We start from the raw sequence: 14,474 nt of genomic DNA, 5'->3' as shown, positions 1-14,474 counted from the left end.
CCCCTACATATAATTAATTAATTCAGATCGGAATAGATTAAATAGAATTTTTTAACCCATTCCAACTTCTAGTGTGTTGCAGATTATTTGGGTTGTCCGGTCATTGATTCTTACACTATCTAAATAATATTTATTAAAAATATAAAATTAGTAAAAATGTAAAAATATGGATAGAAATCCATGTAAATTTAGATTTTTTTTTTCTTTAATTTGGTAAAAGTTTGATTAATGAGAATATTTTTTAAAACATAATTTCAATCCAAAATTAGATATTTTTGATCTATTTAAAAAAAAAATTAGGACATTTTTTAACTTTTTTTTTTATATATAATTTAAGTTTAATTTTACCAAACAATCATTTATAAAGCGTAAATGCAGCTAAAAAGAAGAATAATCAAAAGTTGCGGTGGAAGTTGCTGTGGAAGTTGCGGTGGAAGTTGCGATGGAAGTTGCGGCAACCCAAATAAACCTCTACGAAGGCGCGTAGACTCTGTCTTTCTCTTTCCCCCTCCCATTAAGTTTCTTACTTCCTCTTCCCCATTTTCAATTTGATATACCATATATATATATATATATATTCTTTTTTTATCTGCCTTCTCTCTTTTCTTCCTTAATTCATCATCATGGCCAACGGCGACAACCTTGAGGAATCCAGCCCTCTTCTTGGCAAGGTCGTTGAAAATGCGGATGAGAAGGATACCCTTCGTAGCTCCACCGCAGCCACCCCCGATTCGCTCCCTCCTCCCCCTCCTGTTCGTAAAGATATGGAGGAGGAGAATCGCGATGGTGGCTCTGATTATGGCTGGACTGCTGATGGGTTGCCGGTTCATGGCAGTGTGGTCGGGGAGCCAGTCGGTCGTGCCCAATGGGAAACTGATCTCTGCGCTTGTATTGGTCGCCACGATGAATTTTGCAGTAGCGATCTTGAAGTTTGTAAGTCCTTTCTTTTCTCTCTCTCTTTTTTTTCTCCTCTCTCTCTCCTTCTCTCTATTGGAATTGATTTTTTTAGGTGGATTGTTAGGTTTTGGGGTCTGTGATTCTTCTTTATCCCTGATTTTGGGGTTTGAGACCCTGCTGATTTTTTCAGCGATTAGGGATTGCGTCTGAAAGGGAAATTCTTTTTTCTTGACTATTCATTATGAAGATTCTCGTAAATTTGAATTCGATCGGCCACTAACCCCATTAAGTTTTTTTTTTTTATTGCTTAACGAGGAAATTAATCTGAAATGATCAAATGGATGACATTTGGGCTTTTCAAATCCTCTAATTTTCTCCGGAAGATTGGATATTTGATCTAAGCATGCAACATCTTAATATGCTAGAACTGGTTTCGGATAAGATCTGGGCTATGAAGAATTGATTGGTCTCTAATACCATGCTGTAACTTGTATGGGTGGTTTGGCAGTGAAGATTGTTTAGCTGAGTTCTGTGACCATAATCAGCGTTTATAATTGGTTTCAACAATCAAGTTTCCAATGTTTATTTTATATAGAATTCACAAGTCTTATGCCTAATCCTTAATCTTCCGATAAATAACCATTCTAATCCTGGGTGTCAGATGGCTTGAATTACAATAAGAAAAGAAATTCTTATCTGTCCTTGTATTTTCTTGGGTGGCATGTTTCTCTTGATTTCTCTTCAATGAGGAGGGTATTACTGTTAACTTTTTTATCAGGGAGGGATTTCTATTCACTCCTAGGTTTCTACTTCGACTATAGAGAATTAGGGACTCAAATTTTTATTATAGAAAAGCGATCAGTATGGGAAGAAGTTGAAATGAATTTAGAGAAACTAAAGCAAAGTGACTGACAATCTCTGTTTGTGTAGGTCTTCTTGGAAGTGTGGCTCCTTGCATTCTGTATGGAACAAATGCAGAGAGACTTGGGTCTTCTACTCCTGGGACTTTTGCAAACCATTGCATGTCATATTCTGGTCTTTACTTAATTGGAACCTCTTTCTTTGGTTGGAACTGTCTGGCTCCATGGTTTACATATCCTACTCGTACAGCTATTCGTCGAATGTTCAATTTGGAGGCAAGTTAAACCTACTCCTTTGATATCTGCATCCATAATCCATTACTGTCTCTGAATCTCTGCAAACTAATGCATTGTGTTGGCTTACGACTTAAAATGAGACGAGTGACTTTTGCTTTTACCTCACAATAGCTACTATGGAGGCATTGTTCACGGCCATCATTGAAGAACCTATCTTATTTGATGCAAAAGATGTGGTTCGTTTCAATTCAATTAATAGGAGAATTTACAGATGACATCCCTTTTTTCTTTTATTATGAGCAGGGTAACTGCGAGGCACTTCATAGGTCATGTGGCTGTTGCGGACTCTGTGTTGAAGATGAAGTTCAACGTGAGCACTGTGAATCTGTTTGTGACTTTGCAACTCATATCTTCTGTCACACGTGTGCACTTTGCCAGGAAGGTCGTGAACTTCGTCGGAGGATGCCTCACCCAGGCTTCAATGCTCGTCCTGTTTTAGTCATGATCCCACCTGGAGAACAGTCCATGGGGCGTGGAGTCTGAGATCCTCCTCCTCCTAACTCTTTCATGTTATGTGTTGTGGCATCTTGCTGCTGATCTGCAATGTATTAGGGGTTGATGAGCCATATGTTAAGCTTTCAAAGGGGAAAATATTCTGACAAGGTTTTGTCTGAATGAGACGGCATATCATATTTGTGGATAATATTGTTCTTTTATGTATAGAATGTGTTGAAGTTTCATGGCCACAAGAACCAACTTTGTTTCTTTTAGTTTGAATGCTGAGTTACGATTTGTATATTTCTTTAGTGATATTATATCATTCGGATTCAAACATTTGAATAGCAACAAATTGAAGATGGGTAAGATGGTATAATTGTTTCAAATATTAAATTTCATTTTGGAAACTTGGAGGGGTACACCAAAGGCCTCTGCGAAGACAGTGCCTTTTTTCGGTAACCCTATCGATATGTGTGAATAACTTGCATGTGATAGCAACTAACTGAAAATGTGGCAGAATCTGAACTTGCATGTGATCATACTAATTTTGTGTATTTTTTTATATCCACAAGAGTTGGTTGAGTTTACGATACCTCAACTAATCTGATAGAAGGATCTGCATGATCTAAAACATTTGAGCGTCAATCTTTAGACTCTCTTTTTTACCATTATGCCAATTCACTAAATCTTTTTTTTTTATAAAAAAAAATGACAAATGGGATGATATTTAAACCACCAACCTTTCTGGTCCGCTACAAAATACTACTTTATGTAATTATATTGTAATATGTTCAGTTTATTATATTTTGAGTGTCAATTTAAATTTTCAAATACCATAATGTTTGCATACTTTCATGGGTGTTAGAATTTTGAGCTTTTATTTCTTTTTTCAATTTAATAAGACAATGTGGATAAGAAAATTCTAGGAGGGGTACCAAAAGGTTAGCATTGGATCAAAATATACTACATAAACTATATTCTTATTATTTCTCATCTCTAAGGATACAAGCGACAATAAACCTCAACTTATATGTTCAGATTCTAACCAACTTAACAACGTAAGGAAAACAACTCTTCAAACATTGACATTCATTTGGTAGAACTTGTTAGTTCAACCAAATCAGGAACAGGCATACAAAACATAAGAGAAAAGTCTACCACTACACTTCTACTCTCCGGGAGCAGAGACACCTTGCTTCAATCTCTCCCTCTTCATCTTCTTTTTGGAAACTGGTTTCTTCTTTTTTGGTGGGAGTGTTTTCTGGGCATACATGTAGAGAGCATAATTCCCAACAAGAAATGCAAATAGCAACCCACCAACTACAAGCAGCACAATCAGTCCTGGGTTGAATCCTCTTGCTTCTCCATCTCTAATCACATTTCTCTGTGAACCAATCCCAATTTTAACTGCTTATTACGTGAACCACTGAACATATACAACAAGGAAAGAATTGTAGAAGGTGTTCATGACAAATTGTAAAGCCCCAGAAACAAAGAGATCTAAATCTTAACAGAGCGTGTTGAGTTATACATATATTCAACCAAAAGTTCAGAGATTTCAATCCCTACCCTTAAACAATAAACAAATATCTGATGTTTAATGTCTTAGTTCTGTCTTGATATAGTATCAGATTAAGAGGATTTTTTCCCCATGATTATTCTACTAGAATACCAAGAATACTCACAAGTCACAAGTGTAAGGATAGCTTCAAAACACGAAAAGGTGATAAATTGTAGCCTTATTCCTACTCACCATTAATCTGATCAGCTATGAAAGATACTGAGGATACAATATCAAAGATGCATGGAACGTCCTTTAACAGTATCGAGGAAAAGGATCAATTAACAACCATTCTTCGATTTCAAATTCGGTCTAGTGTAGAATCGAATCAACAAATTCGCGTAGAAACCCATAGTTGCAAATTTCAGTCCATGTTGAGGAAATTGCAAAAATGTGCTCAGTTTTTGAAATCTTTCTCATTCTACAAAGAACCCACTGATCACATGCATCTTGATCATCATTAAAACCTTTTAAAAAAACTCCATTGTTCATGAAAATAGATCTTCGATTCCAAAATATGAACAAACAGATTAAGAATACAAGTCAAGTACCGAGAAAAGTTTGTATATAAGAAGAAACAGAACACTCATTTAGAAAAGAAAATGAAGTTTTATAATGGTACTTGGAGAGCAGATCCCTAAAAAATTCAACTGAATTATTTGCTACATTCAATTACAGAGACAATCAGACCTCAAGAACGAAATTCGAAAAATGAGAGCAAATCAGAACAGTAAAACCTCGATATTTATAGGTAAAGTCATCAGAGTAAACACACAGAACCAAGTTGAAATCCAAAGCTCGAGGTAAAAACAAGAGAAGGAAAAAGGTTCATTAAGAGAGATTTCAAATTAGGAGATGAACAGAGAAGAAAGGAAATGAGAAGGCGATACTGTGAAGGGAGGTATGGAGTACCATGCGGTTAACGGCCGGCGGGACCTTGTCGCCGAAGTCGAAATCGTCTTCCATGGCTGAAATTGAGAATCGGAGAGAGCTGGTGTTGTAGTTATGTACCAAAAAGATGAACTGACGAAGCTTCGAGAAAAAATACAAAAGGAACGGAGATATGAAAATGGCGGATAGTGAGTGGATTTACGATATTTCCGCCCATGGCCATGGGGGTTTCAAACGACGCCGTATTACATTTTTTTGGCATTTTCTGTTCATTCTTTTTGCAAATATCAATTAATCTCTTATTATCGGTAAACAAAATATACCTTCAAAATCAAACATAAGAAAGAGTATATAAACTACATTTAAAACCACATCTCCCAATATAAAATCCCGTAGTTTCTAATACAATATGAAACGGTACATATAAACCATATTGTATATCACATAACCAAACTTCTCTCTCATCTATTTCCCACCAATCATTTGTTGATTCGTCGACAATCCTTTCTTATCTCTCCTTGGTCATCCGTGAGAGGGTTGTTCTCAGACAGCAAGAGCAAAGCCCTAGCAAATTGGGCCAGAAAGTAGGTGTTATTGGAGGCCATTTGTTGGACATAAGGAAGAGTTATTGGGCTTGAGCCCAATTGCTGGTCCACTAACAAAAGGGCCTTGTGGTCCAATACGTTTCTGTAGTAGTTGTTATCCACCACCAATGGCGATTCCAAATCGTTTCTCGCGTACTGGACTGCCTTCGGGTCCGGGTTCGGGTTTGGGCACCTTTTTTTAAGATACAATGCGTGGTTCGGATCCAAAGTCGGGTCCACGGTCGGATAGAGCCGGTTCACTAAGTTTACACAGTGGACTCGACCCATCGAGTGAGCTCCTAACATATTAAAATAATTAACATTATATGCACTCACTCAAATATTGCTCGATAAAATAGAATAGATGTATTTTTCAAATTTCGGTTCTTTAATATTTTTTATTTTAATCTTATAAATTAGAGATAAAAATATAACTAAAATGAATCTTTTAACTTAGTGTTTATTAGAAAATTAATTTTATAACCATTTTGATTGATTAGTTTTTTTTTTCAAGAAAATCTAAAAACCAAATGATGTCAAATCTAAACCGACTAATATTTCTTGTTCGAAGAATCAAATTAGGTGTTCACAAATTTACTAAAAAAATGAATAAAAATAAAAAGGGAGATTGAAAATAGACCTAAAAGAGCAACGGTAGCTTCAGCATCAATGCCAATATCTTGAAAGCGAGAAAGAACCAATGAAAGTGAGTCATTGTGATTTGGTATAAACTCTTCCACCATTTCTCCGTAGCTCTCTTTGCTATCTCTTCTTCCTGTTTTCATTTCCATCTCTAATCCCCCCAACTTTTAATATGTACAAATCACACCCCCCGAAATTATACAATAAACTTAAGCAGGTCAGTTCAAGGATCTATAATATATATATATATATATATATATATATATATATATATATATATATATATATATATATATATATATATATATATATAATTGTAACAACATCATTATTTCTTTTAAGACTAATTACCAGAACAATAGCATCTCTTGCGGCGAGAGCCATAATATCAGCACAAGAGACAGTGTTGGGACATTCATTCTCAAGGACTTGTTTGATTTTGTTAACATACTTAAGATTTCTTATCCCGAAGCTTCTTGGTGACTTCATTTCTGATATAACTACACCTTCTTCATTTTTCATCTCTAATAAAAGAGATGCATCACATGACTGAATGCATTAAGATCGAACAAAACAAAAAGAACCTTAATAATATATAAAAAAAATATAATTAAATATAAGATTTTGTTCATATATACATATATATACCTTGACCATGCAATCATGGAAGAGATTTCTAATCCACGAAATGGCTGAATTTCCATGTTTTTGGTACAAGGAAAAAACTTGTTGTTTGATTATTTCCTCAGCTTGTGGGCAACTTTGGTTGTAGTAATTCACCACAAGTTCTTGGCTTTTCCCTATAATTAAATGTATAAGGAACTTAAGAACCACGTTTGAATAATTGACAAAAATTTAAAATCAATCTAAACATGTGTCATTTTTGGTATAGGATATAACATTAATAAAGAGTAAAAATGGCATACCAAAATTGGAAAGGAGGAGGAAAGATAATAGAAGAAACACAAATTTAATTGAGCCCCCAAGGGACATCTTGACTATTGTTTTCTTTTTGTTTGGTTTTGGTGCATTAACCAAATGTTTGCCTCTTGCTATATATAGTGAGAGTCATTGAGCTGGTGTCATTTTCAGAATGTTTGAAATGAAAAGTGATTTTTTAATTATAGTGTTAGCATGATTATTAATTTGGTTAAAACACCCTAATTTTAATTAATATATTTTCAAATCTTTAATTAATCTTAGATTTAGTTAATTTTTTAAATTATTTAATAATTCTAATAATTTTTAGCATATAAACTAAATATGTGACTATATTTTTTAAATTATAGAAATGCTAATATAAAATAAAAAATAATGAAAAAAATATCCGGATCATAAATATAGGTAATTACAGTAACTAAAATAAAACAAACTAACAAATAGGGATGAAAATGATATTTTAATAATTTTGCTTTTCACAAACTTTGGTGTCTATTTAATTATTTAATTAGTTGAACTTTGAATATTTTTTGGGCCAACTGTTGTGATTTTTATAACAATTAAGTAAAATTTGTCAAAAGTCACTTTTTTTTTTTTTTTTTTCATTTTCAAATCATGGTTAAATTCGGTAATTAATTAAGTATTAAATTATATAATTCTAAATTCAATTTTCATAATATTAAAATTAATTTGAAAGAATCTAAAATATGTTTTGCGGTTTTGGAAAGTGGTTTCAAACACAATCTAAGGGTTCTAAATATCATATTTAAACTACTTGTTGGATTTCAAATAACATGATTTAAAATCATTTCTTCGACTTTGAATTAAAATGTAAACACTCCATAAAAATAAGTCCAGAGTCCGATTAATATTAGTTCAAATATATGTAATTTGTAAAATAAAATCAGAATAAAATTTTATAAGTATGGAGTGATAAATATTTGAAAGTAAAGGAAATTGAGTCAGCTATAGGTCAATGCCCACTGAGCCAAATTATTTGACTTTTGATGACCACATGGCATTCTTTCAAAATTCCAATTAAATTTCCATAGTGCAAGTTGCATTTGAAGGCAAGTAATAATTTATGTGATAATTATGATTATAACTATTATATTATATAGTTTATATGTGGCACTCCAAACTTTGGAGGCTTCAAGTCTTGTGAATAGTGGAGGTAATTATTTTTACATTGACAAACCCTACCTTTCAACCCATTAATTAAATAAAGAGAAAAGAAATGATTGAAAACTATTGGTGGGTAATTATATTAAATATTTGTTAAGTGATCCCTCCAAATGAGATTATTTGGGTGGTTGCATATTTATTTATCTATTTAAATTCATTTATTTATACAACAAGTTTTAGAATTATAATAATATAATTTATAACGAGAAATTAAGCCATAGATTGGAGTTAATTTTGTTGCATTATATATATATATATATATATATATATATATATATATATATATATATATATATATATATATATATATATATATATATATATATATGTGTGTGTGTGTGTGTGTGTGTGTGTGTGTGTGTGTGTGTGTGTGTGTGTGTATGTGTGTGTATATATATATATATATAGAGTGCTAAGGTTGAAACCATCTTATAATAATCAATAAGCCTATTATTGTTGAGTCTTTGATAAAATATGGTTTGAACTTTCACAACCATATATATAATGCAACAAAAGTTTTAGTTTAATATATGAAAAATTTTCGGTTTTATTTAGGCATATATCAATAGATATGTATTGATAGATGTTTAGTAAGTAAAACAATTTATAAAAATCATCTATATTAATAATTAAAGTTGTTTTTAATCTCGAACTAAGTTATAGAAATTGTTATAAACATTTGTATTCACATTGAATTAGTAAATGTCTCATCTTTATGTTTTACGATGGTGGGGATATTCATAGACTTTTGATACTTTAGATTGAACCTTTTTAATTTTAATCCCGAGTATAATTAAATTTTTATTATTGAGTGTATGCATCCATAAGAATAAGTCTCGAGATCGAAAACTTTCATATATATATATATATATATGCGTGTGTGTGTGTGTTAATTGCACATTAAAAATTTTAAAAAATGTAGGCTCTCTTTAGTTTTTGAAAATTAAATTTATTTATTTTTATCAAATTTTGTCACGTTTTCCATGTTTTTTTTTTCATTTTTGAAAAAGATACATTGGGTCCGTAGGTGCACCCGGGCATCTCCACTAAGTGGAAACCCCCTTAGCACCTTCATCATCCCCGCTTCATTAATGATAAAAAAGAGAGTACAACTGGAAGCTGAGATAACGAACACAAAAAGGGCTAGAGATAAGCCCAAGGCACCCAAAGAAAGTCAACAGAAAGCATTTAAATTCAGTGCAATAGTGCCTGTAGTGTAGTTGTGGGGCTTTGGAGATCTGATAGTCCATAGGCCAGTGAGCACGCGAACATCTTCCCAAGTTTCTGCCGGAGATTTTTCTTTATCGTTTAAAGATTATGTTATTTCTTTCCTTCCAAATCAACCAGAGACTGCAACCAAGTTAAAACCAATAATGTTCTTCGTTGTCTTTTGTTTGGAGCGGCATATGTACTTACAAAGGTCAACCGAATTGGGATATCAACATTCCAATTCTAAGTCAATCTAACAGAGTCCCAAATATATAGACTGAAGGCGCAAGAGGAAAACAAGTGGTTAATATCTTCATCAGCTGCCTTGCATAGAGTACACCATGATGGTTTTAGACTCCAGTTTGGCAGTCTTTTTTGCAGAATCTTAGCAGTATTGATGCATTCATGTAAAATTGACTATATGAAGAATTTACATTTTTTTGGTATGCTAGCTTTCCAAAGATTATTGTAAATATTTGGGTCTATATTGATATTTCCTCTTTGGATTTCTTTATGAATGACAACTTTAACAAAGGCGACTGAATAGGTGCCATTTGAATTTAATTTCCATTGAGGAATGTCTTGTCCCCGATTCTGTAAAGGAGTAGGAAAAGATGCAGTCATTTCTCTCCATTGTTGAATTTCAAAATCTCTAGTAGGCCTTCTAGGAAATAAGTTCCAGTTAGCATCCGTCACATTCCACATTTTATTTATGGAGCTTCTCTTTTCAGTGGTAAGAGCATAAAACCTTGGTCTGTATAATTTTAGAGAACTTTTTCATGCTAAAGACTATGCCAAAAAGAAAGACTTTCACCATTATTGATCTTCCAATTAATCTGTTTCATAAACCAATCTACTCCTTTAATGATGGATATCCAACGTGATCTTCGACTGCTGTATTTGCCTTTTGAGGGAATATCTCCTAAAAAAGTGTTTTCATATTTGGCCTGTATAATGCGCTTCCATAGAGGGTCACATTCTGTAATGAATCTCCACGGCCATTTGTAAAGCAAAGCAAAAGTTGTGTCTTTAACTCTGCTAATACCTAGCTCACCATTTTCTTTAGGTGAGGTGATAATTGCTCAATTAATAAGATGGATGTTTTTCTTATCAGCTGAATCTTTCCAAAGGATGCTTCTCCAATATTTCTCAATGTTTTTGCAAACAACATTTGGAGCCTTGAAGATAGAGAGCTGTTAAGTTGGAAGGCTGGCAAGGGTGGAGTTAATCAAAGTGATTTTACCACCTTTAGATAGGTAGGAATATTTCCAATTACTCAGCTTTTTTTGAATTTTTCCAGAAATGCTGTCCCAAAAATTCTTAGACAATGGATTACCACCAAGGAGGAACACCCAAGTAGTTTATCGACAATTCTTGTGAAGTAAAGCCCCATTTGATAGCCATCTCTGAAGTTCTTGATAAGCCCACATTGATCGGTGTGATCGTTGATTTTTGGAGATTTATGTTCAAACCGGAAGCCATCTCAAAGAGCTTTAGTGCATACTTTAGGTTCTCAATGGAATCGGTATGATCTTCAACAAAAAGTAAGATATCGTCCGCAAATAACAGATGGGTGAGGTTAAGATTCTCACTAATTTTGACTCCTTTAATTTTGTTTTGTTCCTCTAAGGATTTCAGCAGCCGACTTAGGTAATCCATAGCAATAACAAAAATAAAGGGAGTTATAGGATCTCCTTGTCGTATACCTCTGGTTGGCTGTATCTTGTCCCTTGGTTTTCCATTTACAATAACAGAGTATTGTACGCTGCTGATACAAGAATTGATCCATCTGTGCCATTGTACGGGGACGCCTTTTTTCTGTAACATAAAGTCAATGAATCTCCATTGGATTTTATCGAAAGCTTTTTCAATATCAAGTTTAATGACAAAACCTTTGGTTTTTTTTTCACTTTCTAGTAGTCCACTGCTTCATTTGCAATTAAAATTGCATCTGTAATTTGCCTCCCTTTGACAAAAGTCATCTGATTTTCTGATATTGTGCCTGGAAGTCTAATTTTTAGTCTCTCTGCTATCACTTTGGCTATGAGTTTACATAGAGCAGTAGTGAGGATAATCGATCAATAATCAGAAGGCAGAGAGCATTTTTCCTTTTTTGCAATCAGAGCAATGTAAGTTTCATTCACAACTTTGTTGATGATGCCATTTCTATGAAAGTCTTTGAAAATATCCAGGATATTACTCTTGAGGAAAGGCCATGCCACTTTGAAGAACTTAATAGTAAATCCATCGGGCCACGGGGATTTGTTGTTTGCGAAATCTTTGAGAGCAGCTTGAATTCAGATTCTGCAAAAGGCTTACAAAGATCTTCTCTTTCTTTGTTTGTTATAGTGGACCACTGTAGATTATCAATAAGCCACAATTCTTCACAATTGTTCTTGTAAATTTCTTCGAAATGATCTATAAAGGCTTTTTCAATCTTATCGTTTGTGGTGCATGCTTCCCTTGTCTTTGATGTTATGGTAGAAATGAAGTTTCTTCTTTGTCTAGCATAACAAATTTTGTGAAAATATGCAGAATTTTCGTCTCCCTCTAAATTCCATATTCTTTTGCATTTTTGAGCCCATGTTTGTGCTTCTTGAAAGGCATATTGATCGAGATCAATTTTGATAGAGATTCTATGCAGCCTAATGATATCAGTCATCTCATTTTCCCTTCGAGTTTATCTATTTCATCAATTTCTTTTATCCATGCTCTATTTTCCTCTTCTCTGTTGCCATTATGTGATTTCTGCCAAACTTTAATTGTGCTAGATAGTTGTTTGAGACGTCTCATGAAAGCATATCTAAAGTGTCCCATTTGGTTTGTATTATTCCACCACTGTTTCAAAATTCTTGTTAAAATGAATGTCCTTTAACAAAGAATTTGTGAATCTAAAAGGACCTGGACCCCAATTGAGATTGGTAGTATCTAGCACTATGGGAAAGTGATATGAGGTAACACAACATAACGTTCTTGTGTAATGCAGAGAGAAAAGGGATTCCCATTCAGAAGTGTGTAAAAATCTGTCAAGTTTCGACCAAGTGGGCTGATTTCTCATATTTGACCAGGTATATTTAGCATTGGTCAAAGGAGGCTCAGTAAGATTATTATTCAAGATAAAAGCATTGAATTTTTTCATGCTTAATTGGGCCGGATGGTTAGCCGATGTTTTCGAATTCCACCTGATGACATTGAAATCTCCTCCCATAAGGCAATTGGGAAGACAAACCGATTTGAGGTCTTCTATTTCAACCTAAAATTCAGCTCCGTTTCTTCTACTGGCTGGACCATAAATACCAGAGAGCCACCAAGAAGAGGCTTGTGAATTGGATGGGTGATTAATCTGGATCGAAATAGAGAATTTCCTTTTAATGTGATTGGTAATGTTGAATCTTAGGTCATCCCACATAATAAGAGTACCTCCCGAGTTTTCTGTTGCTTTCAAGTAGTGTCATTTTATGCTTATTGAACTCCATATGGATTTAATAATTTTCTAGTAATTTTTTGGAGTTTCGTTTCAACAAGAATCACAAAATCTGGTCGGTAGCATGAAAGCAAACTTTTTATTAGAGTTCTTTTTAAGGGAGAGCTTAACCCTCTAACATTCCAGCACAAAACTTTCATGGAGAACTGAGGGTCCCCAAATCATACAAATTCATATAAGAAAGCATAACATTGTTAACATTTAAATCAACATATTCAAGTTCAACAAATTCTTTTGGAGCCAATTTCAGGTTGTTGCTTTTTAACCACTCCACAAGTTTCTGTTTGAAAGAGCTTTCTTCTTTCTTTTTCTCGGCTTCTTTCTTATTCGATTCTTCTTGGTCACTAGTCATCATCGGGCCTATACTGTCCTTCATAATGTCTGATTGTGTTGAAGAGGTTGGTGAAGGAGATGTGGAGAAATGTTCAGGACTTGAGATAACATCGTCTGAAAAAGGAGATAGAGGCCCTAGCTCCACTGTGAGGTTTATTTCTAGCATTTCTTTTTTTGTAGTCTAAAGTTATTATCTGGACAACTCTGTTTTTTACTTCACATAAGACTTTGCTTTCAGGAATTTTCTCTTTGCCTTTAATTTTATAAATTTGTTTCCCCTTTTCCTTCGTAGGACATCTTTTATTGGCTCCTTGGGCCATCTGTGGAGTGTCTTCTGGGCTTGTGATTCGAATGGGCTTTAGAGGAGCACTCATTGGGTCAAAAAAGAAAATTTTGTTCTTAGGGGTAGTAAAGGTAACTTTTCTTTTACCCGTTGGCTTCAAATTTGAACTTTCCCCTTTGTAAAAAATTTTCCCTCTCTTTTTTTCATTTGATTTCTTATCTTTGCCATCAGTCTTTTCTAATCTTTTCCCACTACTGTCACTGTCGCCGTCATAATTCAAATTCTTCATCATTGCATCAAATTTTTTTTATTAATTTTTGGTGCAAATGCAATCAATTTTTCGATCGCTTTCTTTCCTCTTAGAGATTTATGGCAAGAAGGCCACATTATCAACAAATTCGTACTGTTCGCTAAGCACATCATACTCATTAAAATTTGTCGTTGCCTCATTTGTGAAGAATCAGTGTATCCTCGGACTCCTTTCTTTTAGCCATCTCCCTTCAGCCTTAACAACAGTCTGTACCAAGAATTTGTTTCCCTTATCGTCAGAGACACTGATAGTGGCCGGAATAAAAACTGTGTAATTATATTTGATCTTGGTTACAGCCTCAATAAGATCAACTTTGTTTCTGGTTTCCCGAGTGACTTCCATAAATCCACCGCAAGCATTCCTTATCTGTGTGAAGGTGTTTAAATTCCAAGCATGCAGAGGGATTCCTCGAAACTTCGTCCATCCACCATAACTGGACATAAGTCTTGGCATAGCATGAATAGCATGATTCCATTCTTCAAATTTTACATCAACGTTTCCAACCGTGGACCATCCTCTGTTCTTACATAGGAGCCTTACCAGTGATTTATCCTTAATGAA

The 14,474-nt window shown here is 34.0% G+C and overlaps 3 protein-coding genes across 3 annotated transcripts; 1 reads left to right on the top strand and 2 right to left on the bottom strand.

Annotated features, from left to right (window-relative positions):
* The first annotated feature begins 373 nt into the window (after positions 1-373).
* On the top strand, positions 374-2,792 carry LOC103491200 (cell number regulator 8). The gene is made up of 3 exons (XM_008451046.3): positions 374-933; positions 1,828-2,033; positions 2,298-2,792. The coding sequence occupies exons 1-3, from the start codon at positions 624-626 to the stop codon at positions 2,535-2,537; spliced, it is 756 nt and encodes a 251-aa protein (XP_008449268.1). The 5' UTR covers positions 374-623; the 3' UTR covers positions 2,538-2,792.
* A 661-nt stretch (positions 2,793-3,453) lies between these two features.
* Positions 3,454-5,319, bottom strand: LOC103491199 (DNA-binding protein S1FA-like). Its single transcript, XM_008451045.3, has 2 exons — positions 4,966-5,319; positions 3,454-3,876 (listed from the first exon to the last, which is right to left on the bottom strand). Exons 1-2 carry the CDS (start codon positions 5,017-5,019, stop codon positions 3,661-3,663), a joined length of 270 nt encoding a protein of 89 aa, XP_008449267.1. The 5' UTR covers positions 5,020-5,319; the 3' UTR covers positions 3,454-3,660.
* Positions 5,276-7,193, bottom strand: LOC103491198 (peroxidase 21-like). The gene is made up of 5 exons (XM_051089381.1): positions 7,097-7,193; positions 6,819-6,970; positions 6,522-6,719; positions 6,169-6,334; positions 5,276-5,827 (listed from the first exon to the last, which is right to left on the bottom strand). Exons 1-5 carry the CDS (start codon positions 7,161-7,163, stop codon positions 5,424-5,426), a joined length of 987 nt encoding a protein of 328 aa, XP_050945338.1. The 5' UTR covers positions 7,164-7,193; the 3' UTR covers positions 5,276-5,423.
* Positions 7,194-14,474: the final 7,281 nt, after the last annotated feature.

This window comes from Cucumis melo, chromosome 8, assembly GCF_025177605.1.
Source record: "Cucumis melo cultivar AY chromosome 8, USDA_Cmelo_AY_1.0, whole genome shotgun sequence".
NCBI classification, from domain to species: domain Eukaryota; kingdom Viridiplantae; phylum Streptophyta; class Magnoliopsida; order Cucurbitales; family Cucurbitaceae; genus Cucumis; species Cucumis melo.
This window is presented reverse-complemented; position numbering and strand designations above follow the sequence as displayed.